At 42.6% G+C, this 24,984-nt stretch overlaps 2 protein-coding genes across 2 annotated transcripts in view; both read left to right on the plus strand.

Annotated features, from left to right (window-relative positions):
- Positions 1-4,068, plus strand: part of FBXO3 (F-box protein 3) — a 31,824-nt gene extending 27,756 nt beyond the window's left edge. The window contains exon 11 of the mRNA XM_090262826.1: positions 2,552-4,068. Coding sequence (XP_090118952.1) covers positions 2,552-2,722 — 171 coding nt within the window. The 3' untranslated portion in view covers positions 2,723-4,068. The remainder of the gene's footprint in view (positions 1-2,551) is intronic.
- A 7,464-nt stretch (positions 4,069-11,532) lies between these two features.
- CD59 (CD59 molecule (CD59 blood group)) lies at positions 11,533-24,257 on the plus strand. The gene is made up of 3 exons (XM_090262834.1): positions 11,533-11,639; positions 14,777-14,878; positions 22,718-24,257. Exons 1-3 carry the CDS (start codon positions 11,570-11,572, stop codon positions 22,915-22,917), a joined length of 372 nt encoding a protein of 123 aa, XP_090118960.1. The 5' UTR covers positions 11,533-11,569; the 3' UTR covers positions 22,918-24,257.
- Positions 24,258-24,984: the final 727 nt, after the last annotated feature.

Raw genomic sequence — 24,984 nt, forward strand, 5'->3', positions numbered from 1 at the left:
TGAAATAAGTCAGACAGAGAAAGACAAATGCTGTGTAATTTCTCTTATATGTGGAATCTGAAAACAAAACAAATGAACAAACAAAACAACACAGACTCATAGATACAGAGAACAAACTGATGATGACCAGAGGGGAGGGGATAGAAAAATGAGCAAAAAGGTGAAGGGATTAAGAAGTACAAACTGCCAGTTATAAAATAAGTCACGGGGATGTAATGTACAGCTTAGGGAATATAGTCAATAATACTGTAATTATGTTCGGTGACAGATGGTTACTAGACTTACTTTGCTTATCACTTCATAATGTGTGTATATATATATGTATATATGTGTCTAATCACATTGTTGTACACCTGAAACTAATATAATATTGTATGTCAACTATAATTAAAAGAACGTTATGAGGACTCCAAAGAACTCTTGCTTATGTGGGTTATATTGATATTTATTATGTTAGAAATTAAAACAGAAGTTTTATATTTACTTATTCCTTTTTAAATTTTTTAAATTTATAATTTTAAATTACAATAATAAACTCATTACATGTTCAACCCTCTCTTAACTATGTTCTTACTTATTTAGAGTTTTAGTGTCTGCCCAAGCACAAATAATAGTATAAAATCTTGAACTGCGTTGTGGAAAATATTTTTTCTCTTTTGGGGATGAGACATCAATAAACAAATGAAATTCTGGACTTATTTCTAATGAAAATGAAAGAGGAAGTGGGGATTGTACTGTGTTGTACTTGTGTGTACCTTGTTTGAATATTAGTTACAGAAGTTGAGTTCTCCTTTTCTCCTTTTTGCCCTTAGGAGGCTTAATCCTTCCTTTTGCTTTTACTTTAAATGCCATTTTAAAATATACTGTTGGTTGGTCTTAAGCCTTTTCTTGATCTAGGTGGTTTGTCATTTGTTTTTAGACACTTAGAGGCTCCTGCTGCTGATTTATTCCTATATCTGTGTCCCTCTTTGCACCTGCTGTTCGTGTATACATTTTAGCTGCGATCCTCAGCCCTCTTCCTCTTCAGCCACACTGATTTCTTTAACACTTTTTCTGTTTTCTTCTTCATTAAGATAATTAATCATATTACCTGTATTTAATCTTCTAGAATTTCTTTCTCCTTCCCCTTTTGGACCTGCTATTGAATTTCAAAGTCTTCATTCCCTAGATTAAAAAATATGTATATCCAGAGATAAAAATAATGGAATATGTAATATATTTATGTACATTTTCTCAGATTATTATTTGTGTTATAATAAATCCTAGTGACAATTCCTTTGATAAATCCTACTAAAGAATAATACCTTTTTCCCAAATCAATTCATTTGCTCTCTCAACAAATATTTATTGAGTACCTACTAGGTGCTGGGGAAAATGCAGTGAATGATATAATTAAAACCTCTAACTTGGAACTTACATTCTAGTTAGAAGAGACAAGTGTAAGCAAATAAACACTATGTACTTAGGTTAAGTAGTTGTAATAATATGTGCTCTGGAGAAAAATCAGTAAAGGGTATAAGGAATGTCCTATTGGGTTGTATAATATAAAGCTGTGTCAAGAAAGGGCTCTGTAACATTTGATTTGAGAGTTGAAAGAAGTAGAAGGACTGTTCCAAGCTAAAAAACAGCAAGTCCCGATGTCCTGAGACAGTCACATGCCGGGAAGAACTGCAAGGATGCCCTTGTCCTGGAGGATGGGGAATGGAGAGAGTGGTTGGAGATGCGATCAGAAGGGCAGTGAAGGTGCTGCATCATGAAATGTCATAGAAGCCTCAGTGGAAGGACTTTGGCTGACACCACATCCTAGGTGTCCCCACATACCCCACTTTATGAACTAGGACCTCCTTGCTGTTCAGAATTCTGTCCTATATAGCAGTTCCTTTCTTTGGGTCTTCAAAAGTGTGAGAGAAAATCGACAGGAGAGTAAGTCAAGACTTGACTAGAGACACTGCTTAAGAAGAAGTTTCCAAGAAGTGTTCAAATATTGTATATTCAACATTACTACTTCCCTATTCTGAGAGCCTTCAACAAATTAATTTCAAAGTCAAGGCTACCAATGGTGATTGAATTGAAATGATGTGTCTTTATAGTAGGAGCTCAATAGAAATCTTAGACCTTTTGACAGTACATAAAAATTACCAGTAGAGGTCATACCTTATTAATATTTTCATACCTTCTTTTCTGTAAGCATATAGATTAATAAGGAATTGTTACTTAATACAGTAATGTGATAAATTCAGTACAACTTTATCTTGTTAGGAGTGTCTGTCACTACACTGTATATGAATAAGAACTACCATGTAAAAAAATGGGCACTGTATTGATGAACTATATTTACCATGAAAACCACACTGAGCATTTTAAACGTGTGAGAATATACACTCTGGAATCTTGCATCACCATGTGCATTTTGAAAATGCTGTTCAAGTCTATAAAAATTCATATTTGGCATGTCTGATTGTTTATAGATTCTAGATAAATCAGAATTTGCATTAAGTAAGTATAAAAAACTGATGGAAGTTCTTATCAAAAGACTGTTCTCTCTTTCAAGGAAATGGGTCCTGATGAATATGAAGAGATGGAAGAGGCAGAAGAAGAGGAGGAGGACGACGATGATGACTCGGCAGATATGGATGAATCTGATGAAGATGATGAGGAAGGGAGGCCAAGGAGACTCTTTGATGTGCCCATTCGCAGACGCCGCTACTCGCGCCTTTTTTAGTGAGCCTCTGCTAATGGAAGCGCTAGAATGGATCCAGCCTGTTCCATAGGTTTCTCAATGATGTAAATAACTAAATTGTTCGCAGCATATAGCAAGAAAACTAGCATGAAATATTGTTTCGGGCCCTGGGTTCTGTGCGACTCCATTAGGAATTGGATTGTTTGAGTTTACTTTGTGTTTTTGAGGTAAAGGAGGAAATGAGAATTTTTTTTATTTTTCTCTTCTAGAAGTCAATGGGGGAATAGTTCTCTAGCTAAAGAATAGACATCTTTTAGTTTAAAAATATTTTGTACTTATGAAAATATGGAAGTGGGAGGGAATTGTTTTGAATAAGGACTTAAAATATAGCAGAAATACCTACTCAAGGATTGAAACTATGTGACTGAAAAATTCTATGAAAAGAGTTCTTGCAGTTGTGAGTTATTTAGAAATGAACATAATTTATAATTAGGCTAATCCATTTAGTGATTCCTATATATTTTGTACTCACAGGGAACTAATTGACCAAATAGCTTGAATGCTAGTCTTTTTGTCCTTTCTTAGACAATCTATCTTTGAATTTAAAGTTTTTATCACTATATCCTTGAATATAAAGTCTTTATGACTTTGACTTTGAATTTAGTCAAGTCTCTCAATCTTGAATTTAATTTAAAATCTTCACTACAACAACCTTGAATTTAACTTAAAGTCAACATTATAACTTTTATCATATTATTCACAGATGCATCATTTTTGAAATGTAGAGTGTAAAAGTATGTATTGTGTTGCTTATTAACAAAAGTTCTCCACAATGAATGTCTCATGTAGTCTAAATTTGTAAATACTGCTTCTGTTTTGTTTTGTCTTAAGTTTGTGATAAGTGACATGAATTTTATGTTAAGATTAAGTATGTTTTCCTGAAACACGGATTTTTTTTTTGTAATTATATAATTGAGAGTTTAGAATGAAGTCCTCCAAGTGTCAAAAACTCACATTTTAAAAACAAATTTTGTTTCTGATGTGGCATTTTGTATAATTGCCTATTTTCCATCCCTTATTCATAAGCCTTTGCTCTTAAGATGCAAGAGGAGGTGGAAACTGTTGGCCTGTTGCTAGTGGCCCATTCAAAGTCACTTCCTGGCCTTGATTATATACTGTCATGCACCCTGTTTTCCATTTCCCCCAAGAACAGTTGTATTGTAGGGAAAACTGTAGGTAGAGGGAGGTATACAGGGAGAAGCAGCTGCCATCACAGACCATCAAGGCAAACTTAACCCTTTCATATTGGCACATGTCAAAATGTTCTGAAATGGAGTAAGTAGTTTTTCCTGCTTATTTTTTAAATACAGTATTATCAGGTTACCAAATCCTTCTATTATGCCTGTCTCTTCTTTTTAATCAACTAACTGATTTTTTAAAAATTTCCTGATAGAGCATAATTTAAAACTAGTTAATGTTGGAAGTTAAACTTGGCCCTAGGATCCCTTGCCATGCTTTGCGTGTTTCTCTTTTCTGGATGACCTCTCCTCTCTGTTCCCAGAGTACCCACGATGCCCCAAGTCTCCCCTGCCAGCTCCACCAGCCCTTGCTTTTCAGAATGCTTATGGCTTGTTTATCCTCTCATCAAAATTCACATTCTCTTAGTATGTTGAATGCATGACCTCTAGTTCATGCTAAGGTATTGATAACAAGCTCAATTTTTAAAAAAAATTTCCTTTGCAAAAATGTGGACTTGTACATAAAAGGGACCTAACAGTTGTTCAGACTTTTAAGAAAGGCCATTTCTGACTTTGAGGTCCCTTGAGAACACCTAACCCTTTGTCTAAAGCTTGATGTATCAGGATGAAATACATCTAAATAAACAGCTTAAACAGCTCAGGGGGATTTTCCTCTTGTGAAAAGTCAGAGGTAACTAATTTGGGGCTGACAACAGTGGCCCAATGGTGTCAACATTCCAGATTCCTTCCATCTTTCTGTTCTGCCATCCTTAGCCCAAGACTAATCTTAAAGGTCACCTCATAGTTGCAAAATAGAAGCTGCAGTCATACTGTGTTCCAGGAAGCATGAAAAGAAAAAAATAAAAGTAAAAAAACCAAACGTAAGACTGGAGAGGTAAAGCAGCCAGGTCTCCAGTAGGATGGGAAGAGAATGGACGTGGGATGCAAGAATTAACATTAAAGCGTGGGGACCTACTATGAAGGCATTGTAAAGATCCAGGTAAGACATGCTGCAGACCTGAATTAGGGCAGTAGCAGGAGTAGTGAAGAGGCTATGAAATTGAGATAATTAAATGATGAGGTAGGCAGAAGTTGATTAGATGTAAGGGAGTGGGGAAAATCCAAGTTGGTTCCTAGGTTTCTGGCTTTATGGGGGAGGGGGTTAGCATGGAACATTGGAAATGAGTTCAGATTTGGACACATTTTGAGTTCAAAATGTCTGTGGGACATATAGGCAGAGGTGTGCAGCAGTTAGTTGGATATGAATAGGAAAACTGAGGGACAGATCAGGACTGGAGAATAAATATTTACAAATCATCTACAAACATATCTCCAAGGTAAAACAACGTGGATGCACAATAGTCTCCCAGGAAGCCCAAAGAGCAATGATTCTCAATCCTACCCTGGAAATGGAGATTATGAATGGGTAGTGGGAAAGAATCTCAGACTCAAATGTCAAGGAGCTGAAAGCAAAACCAGGAGAGATTGGCATCACAGAATCCGGGAAAGTTTCAAGGAGGGAACAGCTAATAGGATATATATAAGATAATGCCTCTGAAAGAGCTTTGTAAACAAGCTATCATTGGAAATACATGTATAGCTGATTTAGCAGACAGCACATGAGACTCTTTTACCGGCATCCCCAAGCCACCAGAGGATCATGATGGAAAGCACATTATGATCAATTATGATTTGCCCCGCTTGCTTCCTCTTCAATTCAGCAAAAGCAGTCGTGAGATGCAGTATTTTCTTACCCTGATCCTCAGTGTCTCATGGTACCCAGCAGAGGCCAGCCTCTCAGAAGAAATACTACTATGTATTCCCTCGCTTATCGCGGGTATTACGTTCTAGATACCCCCTCGATAAGTGAAAATCCACGAAGTAGGAACCTTACATGTATTTTAGTATTTATATATATTTTAAGGCTTTATAAACCCTTGCCCCACACTTATAAACCATTCCCAGTCCCTTATTAACCTTTCCCACTCTCTTATTAACCTTTATCCACACTTTTATAAACACTACTTGTTCTTACCTACGTAACTTTAACAACATACATATACAGTACCGCAAAATCCCACGATATAGCAAAAAATCCGCGATAACTAATTAAATATATTTTTTAAAATCCCGTGATATAGAGAGGGACTACTGTATGGCCTTGTTCCCCACTCTCCCTTCCTACGGTGCTGTTAAAGCCAGTTCTGCAGTAGGTGGGAGACATTTTCCAAGTGATAAACAAAATCTTAAAGTTACAGTTTCACATAATAATAGCATTATAAATGGTGGTTCTGCTCCCAGAATGGCCCATGGAAGCTTTTAAACCTGTAACAGAGTTCTTCATTCCAAACAAGACACAAGGCATGTGTGGCTGTGACTGAAGGGTATTTAGGGGCTCCAGAGCCTGAGAGCAGAAGGGAGACCCAGGCTGCAGCAGCGCTGGATAAACCCGACACCCGGGCCCAGTGCGAGCTTAGCATGGGCACAAAAAGTTTTGAAATACATTTTAATATTTTTTTAAAAGATTAAAAAAAAAAAGGAAATCGTAAGTCTTCGAGTTTCAGGTTGTTTTTTGTTTTTGTAACAAACGGGACGACACCATCAGCTTTCCATCTCCTAGATTTGTAAGGTCTTCATCGAGCCCTGGCCGTGGCTGTTTTCTAAACCGGGGTCAGGAGCCTGACTCCCCTGACGCGCACAGCTCCAAGGTACTAAAGACGCAAGCCGTGACTGTCTGCAGTCTGCGCTCTCTGTAACCTGGACTGGTCGTCGCCGCCTGCGCACGGGGCGGGCCGGGGCGGGGCCAGCGAAAGCTGGCAGCGGCCTCTAGAGCCCAGGCTATAAATGCTGCCGATCCGCCCAGACAACGCATTTCGGGAAGCCGGACCGTGGGTGATCGAGGAGGTAAGGCCGGGTGTAGGCCAAATTGCGCTGCGAGTCTGCGGCGGCTGCGGACCTCCGCAGGCGCGTGTGCGCCAGCGGGTAGCTGGGCGCGGGCCTCTCGAGACCCGAGACACGAGCCCCCCCGCCCCACCGAGTGGGCCGTGCCTCCTCCCTGCTCCCCGCTTGCGCCTGTTTCCGCGCGCTGGGGACGTTCCCAGCTCTTTCCCAAACCCCCGGGCCGGGGTTCCTCCTGAAGCCCTGCCCTTCCTGCACTGGAGGCCCCTAGTCGCACGCTTTAAGTAGAACTCCGGCTTCCCCTGTTTACAACAAAGAAAAGGGGGAGAGCGGGCACCCCAAATTCCGCGGGCCGTACCCTCCATTCCCTCGGGAATATTTTCCTTGAACCCTGACCATGGAAGGGAAGCTCTTGGCAATGTGGGGAAAAGAAATCACGCCTTGAGAGGAGGAGGTTATCACCACCCCTGAATGGTCAAGGACACTCTTCTAATGTAGAGGTCTAAATGTTGAACTTTAATAAACAGAGCAGGGCTGAAACGCAGACCTTTTAAGTCCAAGTTTGGCGTGAGGTTTCCTTTCTTTTGGCCAGCGTGGGCTATGTCCTTCGTAGAGTCTGACAGCGGAGTTTAAAGAAATGTCAAATAGTTATTTGAGTGGTTATTTAAGGAGAAGTGGGTTCTTCGCAGATCCTAGTAATGTGCTGACGCACATATTCCATCGCTCCTGTCTGATACATATTAACCTTGTCAGGGGAAAAAAATAAAAGGGCATTTTCTGCTGGCCTCACCCCTGCCCAGGCTGCTGGCCCAGTTGGGAAAAAAACCCATAGGCAGAACTAGATTAAGACTTTTCACACCCAGGCAATGGGAAGTTTGTGGTATCTCCTGGTTTGTGATCAGAAACCACAATATGAAACTCCAAGACTTATGATTTCCCCTTGTTTGTTTGTTTTTTTTAAGTATATTAAAATGTATTTCAAAACTTTTGTACCTGTGCCAAACTCGCACTGAGTGAACTACTTGATGTCATTTTCTTATCAGTAAAATTGTAGAGCTTACTTCCTTGGGAGTTATAAGGACTAAATGAGATAATTCATGGAAGGGGCTCAGTTTGGCACTTGATTTGTGGAGACCAACTGGTGGCTGTTAATATTTTGGGTACCCTTGTGCTCTATCTGCCTTTTTCATGTTCCCCACTGGGGACAAAGTACTCCCAGTTCTCTAAGGCGGGCACACAGGGCTCAGAATGTTAATTGAGGGACGTGGCAACTTTGCCCACTATGTTGGGAAATTGATGGCCCCAAAGCAGATAGAAAGTTCCCTTACTGTGGACCAAACATGCCTAAAATTATGGCTTCTGTATTTTCTGAGTAGAGACAGGAGACTGTTTGCTGAACTTTTCCTGTAAGAAAACATCCTGTTAGGCTGAGTGGCTCAGAAGCCAAAAGCCCAAATAAAATGAATTTTAGGGTGTAGAGGGCAGGGCCGTGAGGACACTCCCTGTGACAGGAGGCCCTCTGGAAAGCTAGGGACTTGGCATCCTGGACATGTTCCAGAGAAGGCCATTGTAAGGGAAGCTACAGGTTTGTGTGGTTCGGGGAGGGCTCAGGTGGTTGACTGGCAGTGGAACCTCAAAGTGGGAGGGGCTGTTCACTATGATGTATGTAGCTTTCTGTTTGTCTCTCCCTGCTGATGTTGCAGTCACTTTGGTGAACAAATAACTGAGCTTTTTTAGGCCTGCCCGGCTGCAGCAGGCTCTGTATTATGAGGTGATGAGGAAAACCTCCAAGCCCTTGACACTACTAGTCACAGGTAATGTTAAAAGTACGTATGTGTTACCAGAGGCTGGTGAATAGAAGTGTGAGGCACCCAATGTGGCTTTCAAACTAACCTGTTGCCTTGGGAAAGGTAACTTCATCCCCCCACCCTCAGCCCAGGGGCCTCCATTAGTTTCCTATAAAATAAAAACTTTGGGTTTTATCTTTGAGAACACTTCTAGCCTTCCTGAACATCAGTCTTTCAGGCCCCAGGCTCCCAGGAGCACTAACGTTACTCGTGGGCATCTGTGAATCGCCCAATGTAAGATCTCTTCTCTGTGGCCTCAGCTTAGCAAATTTATTTCAGAAGCTGAGTTCGTAAGCAGTCTCCCCACCGGAGAGCTTAACTATAGTGAGGAACTCAGACCTGGTTTTAAATGTTGTTTCACCACGTACCAGTTCTGAGGTTGGTGTATTAGTTTCCTGTTGTTTAACACAACAGAAAAGTATTAATCTTAACGATTCTAAATGAGGCAGCTGACTTGGCCTCACCAGGTACAAATCAAGGTGTCAGCAGGCAGTGTTCCTCTCCGGAGGCTCTGTGAGAGGGGCCGTTTCCCTCCCTCTTTCAGGTTACCTACACAAGTACAGTCCTCGTCATTGGAGGGCCAAAGTCCGTTTCCCAGCTGAGTGTCGGTTGAGGACATTCTTAGCTTCTACAGGCCACCTGCTTGCCTCAGTTGTCAAAACCAGCAAGTGGCCAAGTCCATCGCACTCTGAATCTCTTGCCTCTTTTGTTTTCACATCCCTCTGCAGACTGCTGCCTTTCTCTTTCTTTTAAATATGTAATCACCCTGGTGATTACATTGTGCCCACTGGATAATCCAGAATAATCTCTCTAACCTTAAAGTCATCTACAAAATCACTTGCCATATAAAGTTGCCTATATTCACAGGTACCTGGACACCTTTGGGAAAGAGAGACATTATTTATTCTACCTTCCACAGTTGCGTAAATTAGTTCCCCTCCTCAACCCTCAGTTCCCTTATACAGGGAGGCAGAGATTAAATTTGCAGCATTGTATGGGGATTAAATGCAGGTAGCGTCAATAGTGTGTAGCCAAGCAACTGGCTATAGTACCTGCTAACAAAATGAAAGTCCATACAGAAAGGTGGGCTTCCCTACGGGCTGGCAGTCAGTGGCAGTGGGCCCAGTATAACCACATGGATCCTTAAACAGAGAAGCCTCTAATTACTTAATCAGATTCTGCCCTTTCTGTTTCTCAGCCTTTTCCTAGCCTTCATCAGCTAATTTCTGAGCAGCATATGATCTTTGAAGGTGTGAGAGATGACGTTCCTAACCCAGAGGACGTTCCACACACCAAGAGCCCCATCTGTCTGCCACCTGGCCTGTAGGACTCCAAGTAGAAAGTGGAGCCCCTGGTGTAGAGGGACTGCCATCTCCTTGTTTCAGGAAGGGCTCAGGGAAGTAGGGGTGGGGTGGAGAGATTTCCTGCCTTTGTTACTAAATGCGTGGTTTAGACATGACGTAATGAACAACCAAACATCTAGATAATTTTTATGAATTTATTTGAGCCAAACTGATGACAACTGTCAGGACGCAAACTCTCAATAGTCTGAGAAGGTGCTCCAGAGAGTGGCAGTTTTATAGCTTGTTTTATACACTGTAATCAAAGGAGGAGACATAGGGGGCTACATGAGATTCATTGGTGGTAGATTGGGGAGGCAGAAGAAAGCAAAGTGGGGAGATCTCTGAGACTGGATAAAGAGTAAAATGGAGAGACATTCCTTTTACATTGGTGGGTTCAGGACAGTTAATATTTGCAGCACATAGAGGTGGGCTCTGGGGAACAAGACGACGGTGAGGGTTCTGTGGACTCTGCTCTGGTGTGATGGGTGTGCCCTGAGGGGTCTGGAAAAGGAGATCACTCTGAATTCTTCTGAAGTTCCTAAGATATGTCATTGTGGATGTAAAAACAAAAACCCAAGACAGGCTCCCTTAAGGTAAAGACTGACCTTTGTCAAGGAAGCCACCCATCTAGGAGGTAACTACCTGCCATGACACGCTTTTAGCTAGGAAGGTTTATGTTTGGACTATCCTATGTAAGGCCGCCATGCTGGCCTCCGCTGCGCTGGTCAGTTTAGGACATGGCCCTGTTTTCCTCCACAGACAAGTTAAAATCTCTCCGTGTCTTGACTTGCTTAGCAGACAAAAGGAGAGTTTAAGGCATTTCAGCCCTCCCCTCCTCTCTCCTGTTGCTCACTGAACATAATGAGGACTAGTCATCACAGTTACCTGGAACCCTTTTCCTTCCCCACAGTGAACAAAGGGGTGTCCTCATCATTCTTGCCAAGGTGGGGAGCCAGTGCTTCCAGGCATGCTGAGCCGTTGCCTTCTGTTCTGCTGCTGAACGCACGCATGCTGCTGCCCTCCAGAGTCACTTGTTGGTCGGATGCCCTTCAGTGGCGTGGCCCGGAGAGGTGGCCTTCACGAGGCTCTAGCTCAGCCAAAAGCTTAGGGTAGAATTACAGCAGAGCAGGAATTGCAGGTGCCATATTAAGTACTTCCCTCATATTCTCATTTGACTGAACAGCCTTTTGGGGAAAGCAGTGCTTTCCCCGCTGGACGGAGAAAGGGTCCATGGCCATTCGAGGTGAGAGCTAGGGCAGGGCCCAGCTAGTCCTGACTCTGGGCCCTGTGTGCATTGACTCCCAAGGGCTGCCACTCACACCAGGATCGACAGCATTTCTTCAGTAGACTGAGGTCTTGGGGCAGGAGGGGGAACCAAGTGCTGCCCCACTGGAGAGCACTGCTTGGTTCATGGCACCCCAGCCTGGTAGATTTCCTGTGATTTCTGGGTCAGTTGGCTCCTTCCCCATGTCTCCTAAAGCCCCCTAGGCTTTCTGAGATAACTGGTCAGTCATTTGCTGGGCCATGACAATTCTTTGTGTGTGTTCCTTCCAGATTCCGTAGATGATGGGAAGCAAAGGAGGGTTCATCCTGCTTGAGCTCCTGCTCATCCTGTCTGTGCTCTGCCATTCAGGTGAGTGGTCCAGAGGGATGTGGATCGGGACCATCTAGGCCCCCTTGGCCATGTGCTTCCTTTATCTTAGGCCTCAGGAAGACTGAGCTGATGTCACTGGCCTCAGCCTGGCATTGGTTCTTTTGCCTTCCAGTGTTACATGTCTAGGGTTGTGTGACAACTCCTTCCTACATTACAGCCTTGCCCTCGGCAGAGCACCTTCCTGAGTTACAGCTATTCTGGGTTACAGAGCTGCTTCCTTGGGGGGAGGGGCAGGAGGGGGTATACACAGCAGCTGAAGCTTTGCTGTTCTCACCACAAGCTGCTGGGGAAACCACCTGTAGGGTGCTGAGCCCAGTGTTTCTGCCCTAACACTTCTCCTATGTTACAATGAGGTTGGTGATCATAGGAACAGCAGGGGCAGCTAATGCTTGTAGCGTTTATGTGCTGATCACTATTCTGAACGTTTCACAGGTACTGACTCATTTAATCCTTATGTCAGCCCTATGGATTAGGCACTGTTTTATCACCATTTTACAAGTGACAAGACTAGGGCCCGTAAAGATTAAATAACTTGTAAAATATCCTACAGAAGTGGCATAGCTGAATATGAACCCAAACGGCCTGGTGCCAGAGCGTCTGCTTTTAACTTCTTCAACGCCTGGCCACCCCTGCCTGACTCCTGGGGGTGTTTATGTATTCCTGTGTGTTAACCTCTGTAAGGCTAGGAACACCTGTGTGACTTGCTTTGCTTCATCCTAAGGACCAAATATCACTTTCCGCCTGTGTGATATTGGTACTATCATTTCTTTTTGGAGGCAGGGAGGGGCAGAGAAAGAAGTAGCAATGCAATGAACCACAAAAAAGCTATCTGCCAGGTTGGAGCATGTCTTAACATATAAGTAGCTTTAGTAGCTACCATTTATTGAATGCCTGTTATGTACTAGGGACTGTGCCAAGCCATATCTCATTTAATCCTTCCAGCTTTTATAGTTGAGGAAACTGAAGCAAAGAAGAAACTGGTCCGTTTGAGAGAAAAAAGAGAACTCCTGACCCCCCTCCCTCCCCACCTCTGCTAACTCCCGCCAGGGCAGGTTATAACGTGGTTTACCTTTGCTGCAGCACTACAGCACTGTCTGAGTTCTGCCCAGCGTATTTTCTGTGGTTAGAACAATCTGGTCACGGCCAGTTTCCAGCAGGCTGTTTTTGGAGCCGGCATGGGTCTGGGCCCTCAGCTATTCTGTGACAGGCTCCTCCCCTCCCCAAGAGTGGGCATTTGAAGCAGATCCTTCTACCCTGGCTTAGTAGCGAGAATATTGAACAGTTGACTGCTGAGTTATTGCTCGTCCCTGCCCTGGGTCCCCCCCTCAGTGTGTGTTATTTCCTTCTCTTCCCCCTCAGGACAATTAGAAAAACATCCTGGTTAAGCCAAACTTGGGGTTCAGGGCTAGCAGTCTGGATTGGAGTTGTGGCTCTCCTACTCAGTAGCTCTGTGACTTTGAACAAGTTAGTTAACATGATAGTCTTAGTTTTCTCTTGGAAAACAGCAATGGAGATTGTTGAGCCTAACTCTTATTACAATTCTGTGAAGATGAAGGGTTTCACACATAGGCATACAGATATTTGAACACTGAATATATGCATTAGCGCTGAACATTTCTGCCCCACTGAAGTTCCGTATGTGAGCTTTGGTTCCTTTGTGTAAAGGTTTGCCAAGAAGCCAGATGAACTCCAGCTCTAGCCAGGAGAAAAGTCAGTGCTAGGGGAAACCTTTTTGAATGGCCCTCAAAAATAGGGAGGCTAGAACAATACCTCCCTCTTACATTCTTTCCTCTCATACACATGAGAGCAGAGAAGAGAACAGAAAAACTGCACCTGTCCCTTCTCGTGGCTCCCCTCTCCTGCAGGCGTGACAAACACTGATATTGGGGAGGAGAGGCAGAGCAGCATAACAGAGCCCTGCCCCAGGCATGGCGAGTCCTCATTACACGCCACACGGTGTATGGCAGGAAGGCCATCTCTAATTAGAAAAGGATGCGTCCACATGAATCAGGAATATTGTCTTGCAACTCTTATCTCTCTGCCTCTTGCCATAACAGATGTGAAATATGAGCTTTTTCTCAACACTGTTGATATAAAACGGAAAAGGGAAAATAATCCAGCAAAGCCTGAAGTCTAGCTAGCAAAGATGAATCCTAAGAACGTGAAACGGAGCTGAATTTGTTTTCCAGTTAGGGAACTAGAGTCTGTTTGCATCTGATGTATTCTGCTAATCACTATCACTGCTAATGCCTGGCTGCCCCACCTGCCTGGATTTAAGTTGTCCAGCTGCTGTCTCTCCCTTGATTATGCATGCTCCTGGCGACAGGTCAGTCCCTCAGCATGGACACCTTACCCCAGAGGTCACCAAGCTCGTTCTGTGGAGGCCAGAGAGTAAATATTTGAGGCTTTGCAGGCCAAGAGACAAAACCAAAGATAGTATGTAGGCTTTTATATAAATAATGGCAGAAAACAAATTTCTACAAAGTTTTAATTGACAGGATTTGAAATGTTATAATTGAGCATAGTTATTGGTAGTACAGCTCTACTAATGGGAAGAATGGAATTCTTTTTGGGGAGAATAACATTTTGCTTCCTTGGGATTCAAAATCAGTGTTCCCCATCATCAAGTTGGTTGCAAGCCTTCTTCATCTGTGAATGCTAATCTGTAATGAGATTTTATTTATTTCATCTTTGAAAATGTCTTTTCATACAGAGAGCTACTGCCAAATACTGAATCCATAAGAATGTGATTTCGTAGACCCTATTTGTTGTTTGGAAGGCATTTATAGAATTCTGTAAGCTTATTCTCTTGAGTTTCCTTTTACTATATCGTGACATTACAGATTAATCACTTCCAGTTGGCATGCTTCGTTGAACAGTTACATGGATTTTTAAATATGGAACTTTCCTTTGCACTTGCATCACGGTCCAAAACATGCTGCTGGAACTATAGTTTGAGTTTGGAGAAACCTACCCACTGCGGGTCCGTGTGGGAACGGGAGCCTGCTGACCTCGGCCCGTCGTCATGCAGGTGGTGGGCAGGCTTTCTTCTGCAACCAGGAGGGCAAGTCGGGACTGGTCTGCCAGAGTCTCACGGGTTTTCTTCCTGGTTCTAGGTCATAGCCTGCAGTGCTACAACTGTCTCAACCCGGGTGGTAGGTGTAATAATGTCAGCAACTGTTCAGCTCATTTTGATGCGTGCCTCTCCGTTCAAGCCGGTAAGTGCCTCCCACTCCTGTCTCCTAAGGGTCATGGGATGATGAGAGCCTGGGAGGAGGAAATTGTGCCACTCTGCTTCTCATCAGACTTGTATTCAACTAGTAATAGCATCAGTTGCATGTAGCACTAAGCACTTCTCATACATTTTTAATTTAGTGTTTCTCACCTACCATTCAGGGTAATATTTTATTCTCATTGTATAAATGAGGAAACTGAGGCTCAAATTAAGCAACAGACTAAGGTCAAGTAACCAACCCAGAATCTGAATGTGGGAATCCATCTATTTCAATGCTTATTCTCTTAACAGCAGTACTGGCTGCCTCCCAATCTTTGAAGAGTCTGTCATGTGTCAGAGTCTGAGCTAGGGACTAGGGATGCAAAGACAAAGAAAGGAGACATTATGATAGAGGCCTGCTTAGCTGTCAGAAATGTAAAAGGGGAAGGATGCTCCTGAGTGTGACAAAAGCAGGTACCAAGGTTTGGTGGCTTCAAGAAGCAGGGCACTCTTGGACATGGGGTAGGGGACTGCTAACATTGACATGTCCTGTAAAACTGCATTTCCCACATTGGTCCGACTCTCCATAAATCCTATTAAAGTAGGACTTAGGAAGTGGTGAACAGAGGAAAGAAACGAGCAAAGGCATGCCCTCTGTCCTTGCTGGATGTGGTTCTGGGTTGGATCTATGTGTGGAAGTGATGTTGGTGAGGAATGGCCATTTCCAGGTCTCCTTAGTTAGGTGATGTGCAAGGAAAAACTCAGACTTGCATCGCTCAGAGATGAAAATAAAAAGACCCTTTGAGGTTATTTCACTCTTATACCCTGTATCAACAAACTCTTCATGGTGGAAACATCAAGGGAATGTGGAAAAGATCAGGTAAACTGGCTTGGGATACCCACGGGTTCAGAAAAACATGATAGAAAGGAGGAGAAGATGGATTTCTCCAGAAAGGAGGTATTCTTCAATAAATAAGGACCAATTAGAATTATCCTGTCTAAAAAAGAAAACAAAAACAAATAAAAAAACAGGATTATCTGCTAATTTTGATATAAATCCCTGGAATGCAGCTCAAGTTTCAATTCTTCTGTGCAAGGAACTTGATTCTTTAGGGGGACAGTTCTCCTGCCTCTGAAGTACCCCGTTAATTCATTGTTAATGTAAGAAGCACAGTAAGGCCCAGAGAGAACATGGTCACTCACTTCACAAATATCTGAGCACCAGTTACAGATGAGCACAGAGATCTGGTTCTTAACCTTGATCATCTGTGTCTTGGACACCGCCCCCCCGCCTCCCCGCTCACTAAAAAAAGTATAATTTGCACATGAGAGAATAAAGGCATTGTTACATGTAGAATAAGTACAAGATTACCAGTTTGGAGCTCTGAGCTCTGATCTCTGTCCTGCCACCAGTAAGTTCCTTCCGCCTCTGTTTTTTATTTATGAAATGTGTGTGTTGGATAGTAGAGGTGGGGAGCAGAGGGAAAGAGAGAAGTAGACTAGAGTCAAAGTCTTTTCCAGCTTTCAAATCTCATTTTAGTTGTTAGGCTTTTATTTTTTCCAATATTATTGAAGTTAAAAATTATGTGTACGATGTACAAGGTGATGATTTGATATACATATATTATGAAATGATTACCACACTCAATCTAATTAACTCATCCATCTCCTCGCATAGTTACTTTTTTTGTGTGGTAAGAACACTTAAGATCTATTCTTTTAGAAATTTCAAGTATACAATGCAGTATTCTTAACTATAGTCACCATGCTATACATTAGGTCCCCAGAACTTATTCATCTTATCATGAATTGTTAAACTTTTTAAAATGATTAATGTAAATAATAAGGCACATTTATTAGAGTGGCTGATGTCCAAAACACTGACTTCAAATGCTGGCAAGAATAGTGACAAATAGGAAGTCTCATTTATTGCTGGTGAAAATGGGAAATGGCACAGACAGTTTGGCAGTTTCTTCAAAAAAGTAAACATACTGTTATCATATGAGTCAGCAATTGTGTTCCTTGATAGTTACCTAAATGTGTTGAAAACTTACATGCTCACAACAACCTGCACACAGGTGTTTATAAATTTTATTTATAATTGCCCAATGGGAGACACATGTCATACATTTGTCCAGTGCCTTAGAATGTGCAGTTCCCAGGGTGAACCCAAGCGTAAATTATGGACCTTGAGTGATAATGATGAGTCCACATAGGTTCATCAGTTGGAACAAATGTACCATCCTGTTGTGGGAGGTTCATAGTGCAGGAGACAGTTTGGGGGAGGGTGCCAGGAAGCTGTGTGGGAACTCAGTACTTTCTGCTCAGTTTTGCTCTGAATCTAAAACTCCTCTCAAGAATAAAATTTTTTTTTTTTGTCTTATGGACATAAGTTCCCAAACTTAAGCTAGACATCTTAGAGTAGAGGTGTTTGGACCTAACAGTAAGGCAGATAGATGTTAACAGAGCATCCAAATCCCACTCCAGTTCTGGAGACATCAGCCTGGGAGAAGCAGGGCACACTGTCGTAAACATGACTCACAGGCCAGACACTGCATCAGAGGAGTCACTTAACTATTCCAGCCATGTTTCCCCCAACACCAGCTGCTAAATGGAAATACTTGTCTCCTGGGGTCAGAGAAGCGCTTAGAGGAGAACCTGAGTATGATAGTGCTGTGCAGATTAAATCTAGAAGAGAGACAGGTGTTGAGTGGTAATTGAACCACTATTTACTGGCATCCTGGCCAGGTCCTGGCAGTGTAAACCAGATACTTGTAGCCAGGCAGAAGCCTCTGATGGCAGTGCCAAGTGATCATGGCTGCAGTGGCCTTCTCAATAAGGGCACACTAGGACGATTGTGCACTCTTGCTTGGTGAAGGTAGTCTCAAGCGCAGTCTTCAAAGAGAGTGGGGAAGATGTGCCAAGCCAGGAGAGAACCTTTAACATTCCAGTGACTCTGTGTAACCAAATTTTATTCCAGTGAGTGTGACAGTGGCTTTGGTGAGAAGCCCACTATCATGAGGTTGTTATGCAAATAAGATAATTCAGGTGAAGTGCTTGTTGGCTCACTGCAGGACAATAGTAAGTGATTAATTGGTAGCAATTATTAATAAATTACTCTCTGCTCTCGCCAAGCTGTTAGGCTTCCCTAATTAAAATTCTGCTAACTTTAATGCTTTCCAGTTCCAATGACAGATTACTATTACATAAAGCAGTAACTTGTCCTGTTCAACAGCATTTTCTAGTCCAGTATTAGGAGCATACACTTAAATGCCTATGATCTAGGCATGTAGGGCCATTGGAACACTATCTGGCCTCTCTGCCACTTCATTGAACTTCAGTAAAATCCAGTCCAAACACCCATTCCCTGTGAGGGGGAGGATGGGACAGTTATACTGGCAGTTACGGCTTAGAAGTTTTGTTCCAAGCTATGAATGAAATTGGATATATTAATTATAAGCCTTAAATAAGAATATAGGCATCTGTATTTTTTTTCTTTCCAGCACAGTAGATAAGAAAACAATTCCAGGGCAAGGACATTCCCTTCTACATGTGTAAATCCCCAGGATCTAGTGCACAGTCTTAGCACATAGTTATTTTTGAGGAGGAAAATCTACCATAACTGTTCTCTTTCAACTAACACATTTTTTTTCACTTAACAGAATTTTTCTAAATATTAAAAAACTACTGTAAGATACTTGGCATATGTACTTTACACTTTTATTTTCATATATATGCAAAAATTGGGACCATAATGGTATGTTCTTTTGGAAACTTTTCCTGTGTTATGAATTATCTAATACTTTTTAAATGAAGATTAAAATAATCCTTTCACCTCTTTCACCCAGCCTCCCAACCCCCTGCCTTCTGGAAAGCGTCAATTTGTTCCCTACATCTATGAGTCTGTTTCTGTTTTGTCTGTGTGTTTTGTTTCTTAGGTTTCCCATGTAAATGAAATCATATGGTAGCTCTTTCTTGGTCTGACTTATTTCACTTAGCATAATACCCTCTACGTCCATCTATGTTGTCACAAATGGTAAGATTTCATTTTTATTTATTTATGGTTGAGTAATATTCCACTGTATATGTACCACGTCTTCTTTATCCATGTGTCTATTGATGAACACTTAGGTTGCTTCCATAGCTTGGCTATAGTAAATAACGTGCTGCAATGAACATAGGGATGCATATATCTTTTTGAATTAGTGGTTTGTATTTTTTTGGATAAATACCCAAAAGTGGAATTGCTGAGTCATAGATAGTTCTGTTTTTAATATTTTGAGGCACCTCCATACTATTTTCATAGTGGCTGCACCAGTTTGCAGTCCCACCAACAGTGCATGATGGTTCGCTCTTCTCTACATCTGTTGTCTGTTGATTTATTGATGATAGCCATTCTGACAGGTGTAAGGTGATATCTCATTGTACTTATAATTTGCATTTCTCTTATGATTTGTGACCTTGAACATCTTTTCATACGAATTTCCCTCTTAGGACTTCTATAGCTGAATCCCATAGATTTTGTGTTGTTATGTATTCATTTTAATTTGTCTCAAGGTATCTTTTGATTTCTTCCTTGATCTCATTGTTAACCTATTTATTGTTTAGTACCATGTTATTTAGCCTCCATGTGTTTGTGTGTTTTTCAGTTTTTTCTTGTAATTGATTTCCAGTTTCATATCATTGTGTTTGGATAAGATGCTTGATATGATTTCATTTTTCTTAAATTTACTGAGACTCATTTTGTTTCATAACATGTGGCATATTCTGAAAAATGTTTTATGTACACCTGAAAATAATGTATATTCTGCTACTTTAGGGTGAAATGCTCTAAAAATATTAATTAAATCTATCTGGTCTAATGTGTCAGGTAAGGCTGCTGTTTTCTTGTTGACATTTTTTCTCCTTGCTTTTTATCACTTTGAATATTTTATGCCATTTCCTTCTGGCCTGAAGTGTTTCTGTGAAGAAATCAGCTGACAGTCTCATAGGAGCTCCTCTTGTAGATAACTAACTGCTTTTCTCTTGCTGCTTTTAAGATACCCTATTTGTCTTTAACCTTTGGCATTTTAAATTATGCTGTGTCTTGGTGTGGGCCTCTTTGGGTTTATCTTGTTTGGGACTCTCTGTGCTTCCTGGACTTGTATGTCTTATTTCCTTTGGGAAATTTTCAGTTTTTATTTCTGCAAATAGGTTTTCGACTTCATCCTTTCTCTCTCCTCCTTCTGGTACCCCTAGGATGCAAATGTTGGCATGCTTCATGTTGTCCCAGAGGTTGCTTAAACTCTTCTTATCTTTTTAAATTCTTTTATTCTTTTTTGCTGTTCCTATTCTCAAAGGTCCACAGGCCCATGCAGGCAGTGGCTGGCCTTGGTGTGCCCTGTGCCTCTTGCTGAGTGGCCCCAGACCTGGCACTGGAGCCAAATCTGAATCTTCATTAATCTGGTGAATGTCACTCACCCCACCCTGGTGACTTCCTGAGACTTGCTCCACCCTTATTTACTTCTGAGCCTCTTTCAGCAGCTGTTGCTCACAGGCAGCCAGTCTCGGTTTGCAGTGTGGCCTTCCCCAAATGCCCCTGGATGCCGCACAGGCCACTACCAACTATACATCACTTTGTAGCACCTACCAGGTACCGGGCACATGCAGCGACTGACCTGGGTCTGCACTAGAGCCCCTCTCAAGAGGCTCCAGAACCAACATACCCAGTATATGGCTTCAGACCACAACAGAGTACCATCCATTTAGCTCCACAAATGGCATACCCACAGGGTGGTCTTGGCAGGTGCCAGATCCTGCTGAAGCAAATCCCACTCCCTGGGTCAGCCCCTGCACAGCAGCTTGTCCACTGTGGTCCTGACCAGTCTTCACAACCAGCAAGCCTGGGGGTTAACCCCACCCATTGATGTGCCAATAGCAATCAAAGCTCAACCAGAACAGGAGGGGACATACAACCCACACAAGGAGCACCTGGCTCAAGTGACCAGGGAGACTACCCCACTGGGCCCTGCTGGACACCAACTACATAAGGCCATCATGCCAAGACTGGGAGCAACTCTACCTAACACATAGAAACAGATAGGCAGCCCAAATGAGGAGACAAAGAAACATGTCCCAAATGAAAGAACAGAAGAAAAGTCCAGAAAAAGGACTAAATTAAGTAGAGGCAAGCAATAAACTAGGTACAGATTTCAAAACACTGGTTATAAGGATGCTCAATGAACTTAGGGAAAGATAAACTCAGTGACAACTTCAACTAAGAGATAGTGAGCATAAAAAAGAACCAGTCAGAAATGAAGAATACAATAACTGAAACAAAGACTGCATTACAGAGGATCAACAGCAGATCAGTTGAAGCAGAGGACTGAATCAGTGATTTGGTAGACAAGGTAGCAGAAAACTCTGAGGTTTTAGGGAAACCTGAAGATTTGGTACCTGCTTGCACCTGCAGGCAGCATGGGGCAAGGGCACAATGCTCTTGTCCTGAAGCCACACAGTTCAGTTTTTCCCCATATGCTCCTGGCACCTTTTGAGCTTCTGGCCCTTTGCTGGAGCTTAGGGTGAGTGTTTGTGAGCAAGTGAATCTGTGCAGGCCCTTTAAAAGGACATCTGGGTTTCCAGCAGCCGTCCATCTCAGCAGATGGAATCCCCAGTGATTTTCATAGCCAGATGTTGTGGGAGCTCCTCTTTCTGGCACTGGTACTCCAGTCTGAGGGGCCTGGTGTGGGGCTGGGGCCCCTTGGTCCTCATGAGAGACCTCTGAAGATAAGATATCCCTCTGGATTCTCAACTACCACATGTGGGTATGGGACCAGCCTGTTTCTCATCTCTGTCCTTCCTGCCAGTCTCAATGTCGTCTTCTTTATATCCTTCGTTATAGATGCTCCATTCAGCTAGTCTTCAGATGGTTCTCCAGGTGTTTGTTCTATAATTTAGTTTTAATTTTGATGAGGTCATGGAAGAGGCAAGCATAGCATTTAACTACTCCACTATCTTGACCAGAATTTCTCGTTGTGGTTTTTTATTTGTATTTTCCTAATGACTAATGTTATTGAGCATCATTTCATGTACTTATTGGCCATTTGTATATCCTCTTTGGAGAAATATCCTCATCCTTTGCTCATTTTTAAATTGGGCTATGTCTTTTCATTGTTGAGTTGCGTAGGTATTCTGATTAGACTCTTTTGTCAGATATATGATTTGTATTCATTTTCCTCCCTTTTGTGTAGTTTTGATAGTGTCCCGTGAAGTGCAAATGTTTTAATTTTGATAAAGTCCAATTTACCTATTTTTCTGCATTTTTAAAGAACTCAGGCTGCTCCACATCAGCACCTGAAGGCCTACGTCATTACTATCTGCATGGAATATCACAGTCTGGAACTCTACCATAACTTCTTCAAACACTTCTTTATTAATGGGCTGGTTTTATGGTTTATTGCTCTTACAGATTATACTTCTATGACTGTTTGGGCGGCATATAGCTTAACCTTTTTTACAAATAACTTCATAGAGTAAATGCTAGAAATAGAAGTGCTGGATCAACGTGGACATGTGTTTAAAAACCTTGGTAAATCTCACAAAACACCAGTGTGACTGCCCGTTGCCTCTCCTGCACACACAATCTTGCTGGCTCTGATGAGAGATTGGTTTTATGGCGAAGTTCCGGGTAGAGCGGTGTCATCATTGCTTAACTGTTCGCTTTGACAGCCCACAGGGGATGCACATTTCTGCCCAATGTTTCTGCTTCCACAAGAGAAGTTCCAAGAGGAGACTTGAGGGTTCGAAGGCAGTTTCAGAACTTTGCCCACTTGTTTGCTCACCCTCTTGTGTGTTTCCCCCACAGAGACACGGACATATTACCAGTGTTGGAAGCTCGAGAATTGCAATTACTCCTACCTTTCGAAGCAGTTAGGGGAGAAGAAGCTGCAGTATGAGTGCTGCCAGAGGGACCTGTGTAACAGAAGTGGTGGGACAAGTGTCACAGGGAGCACAGTTCTGCTGGTGACTCAGCTGCTCGCAGTATTCTGGAAACTTTTCATCTAAACAGAGACCGGGAGAAATTCTGAAGAAACTCCCTGCTTCTGTATATTCCTTATTTCCTTTATTGCCACATTCCAAAAGCTTTGTATGTTCCAACTGGATCCTGTTGGGAAAAGGGAAAAACAGAGACTAGCTTAAGCAACTTGAATAAGAGGGAGAGACAGACTCAGAAAGGTGTAGACCAGTCGTGTTTGCAGAGAAGCCCACTGGAGGGAAGAAGCTGAAGAGTGAGGCGTGTGTGACCTGAGCTCAGTTCCATGCTTCCTCCTCTGCTCTTTGCAGTGACAACTTTGCCATATTCCCTGCAGTTGTCAGCTCTGCCCCCTCTTGCTCCTTGGTTGTAGTTAAATAGTATGATGGGTACTTGGTGGGGACGGATTGGGGCAGAGGGGCTCTTTCCAACAATCTCCCAGGGAATGTTTTCGTCCTTTGACGGCCCCGTGTTGCCATGTAGGCATGATGAATGCTCCGGATGTGGGCTGTCAGCCAGGGCAATGAGATTTGAAATGCAGAGTGATTGGGATGAGGGTTATATCCTCAACTAGAAGGTGTCTGGCAGAGTAGGAGGTAAGCTTTCTAGACAACAGAACATAGAAATACCGGGTCTGTCTTTATAGAGATACCAGGGGCTGAAATCTGAATTTTCTTGTCTCTAAACTTTACATAGGCTTTGCTGTATTTCTCCAGAAAAACTTAACCACATAATTTAATGATCTGTTAAAACGATTCCCCTCCCTTTTTTATTGGAGTGATGGCATATTTTCATTTTGTCACACACAGGTTAAGACTAAATATTTGAATGTGCTATGCTACATGTGCTTTACAGTATTAAGTGTGCTTATTTTAAAGATTATTAGTGGGAATACCCTTGCTTTGTGTATGTCTGTTGTATGAATGCAATGGGAAGAGCCTTTGGGGTTGCAGTTTGAGACTTCAGATGTCATCATGAACAGCAGCAGGTCTGCAGGGCTCCGTTTTACCTGCTGACATCAAGCCTGTTGACTCCTAGCTGACTTGGCACAGACTGTATAAAATTCATTTGTAAAGGCTATTCACATACTCACAAATGTTGAGACTTCCAGAAGCTCCGAAAGTGATACCCCCTTCCAGAAGCGCAAAGTTTTGCCTTTTTCTTGTGGGTGCCGGTGAATAATTCTCATGATCTGGTAAACTGAATGACGTGTGTATTCTTAGCACCTTGGCTGCATTTAACAGAGTAGTCTGACTTCTGCAGATAAAAGTGAGATTTCTCATGAACATTTTTTTTAAATGCTTTGATTATGTAATCTGCAAGACAAGGTGAAATGAATGATGTCTTTTTGAAAATAAAATCTAATCAAGTGCGTGAGTGTGGTCATTGGCCAAGAAGGCTAGCAGCGTCTGCAACATGCCCGATGAAGGGAGAGACCCTGGGCGGTACCAGTTCCTTCTGTAGGCGCTCTAGCCCAGTAAAGCCTTCCTCACCCAAACCTAGCATCACCTTGGTGCTCTGTGTTCCCTGTCGGCTCAGTGTTTTTCCTTACATCACCTTTAATTCTGTTCCAAGACAGAAGAGTAGGTATGACTCTTTCCTTAATGGGACTTTTTCCCCGAAGAAGTACTGACAATGACCGCAAGCTGCTAGTTTATAGAATTATTCACCATAAACTAAAACTTCCTATTTATACACACCGAAATTATTTTGGAGTAAAATAAATGAGCACAGGACTTCTAGGTGGGTGCCTATGTGAGTCCATTGTAAGTAGGATGTTCTTTGCTTCAGCAGCTGTGGGTCCAGAGTCTCGGGGCAGGGGGCAGGGCCAGCACACACTCTGCAGGGGGTAAGTGCACGGAACTGGGAATCAAGGCTCTGGGACTGGAGTGGGGAGCTGCTTTTCTGTGATCAGCTTCCCCAGGGGTGCTATTTCTGTCTTGCTAGGAACGTAAAATCTTCCCCGGAAAGCTTCCAGCTACAGTCGGGTCGTATCTTCTGGCTGGCAACGTCTCGTGGCCACCCCCGGCTGAAGGCGAGACTGGTGAAGCTACGCTTCCATTTGTCCAGCCTCTGTAGGTGAAGGCTGCAGGGAGAAA

The sequence above is a fragment of the Furipterus horrens genome, unplaced genomic scaffold, assembly GCF_987537825.1.
Source record: "Furipterus horrens unplaced genomic scaffold, mFurHor1.1.pri manual_scaffold_2, whole genome shotgun sequence".
Lineage (NCBI taxonomy): Eukaryota > Metazoa > Chordata > Mammalia > Chiroptera > Furipteridae > Furipterus > Furipterus horrens.

Excerpts from the sequence above, each read along its gene's own strand:
- CD59 (XM_090262834.1), top strand. The coding sequence starts at position 11,570 with ATGATGGGAAGCAAAGGAGGGTTCATCCTGCTTGAGCTCCTGCTCATC. Across the intron at positions 11,640-14,776 it reads GTCTGTGCTCTGCCATTCAG|GTCATAGCCTGCAGTGCTAC; the intron begins GTGAGTGGTCCA and ends TCCTGGTTCTAG. Across the intron at positions 14,879-22,717 it reads GTGCCTCTCCGTTCAAGCCG|AGACACGGACATATTACCAG; the intron begins GTAAGTGCCTCC and ends TTTCCCCCACAG.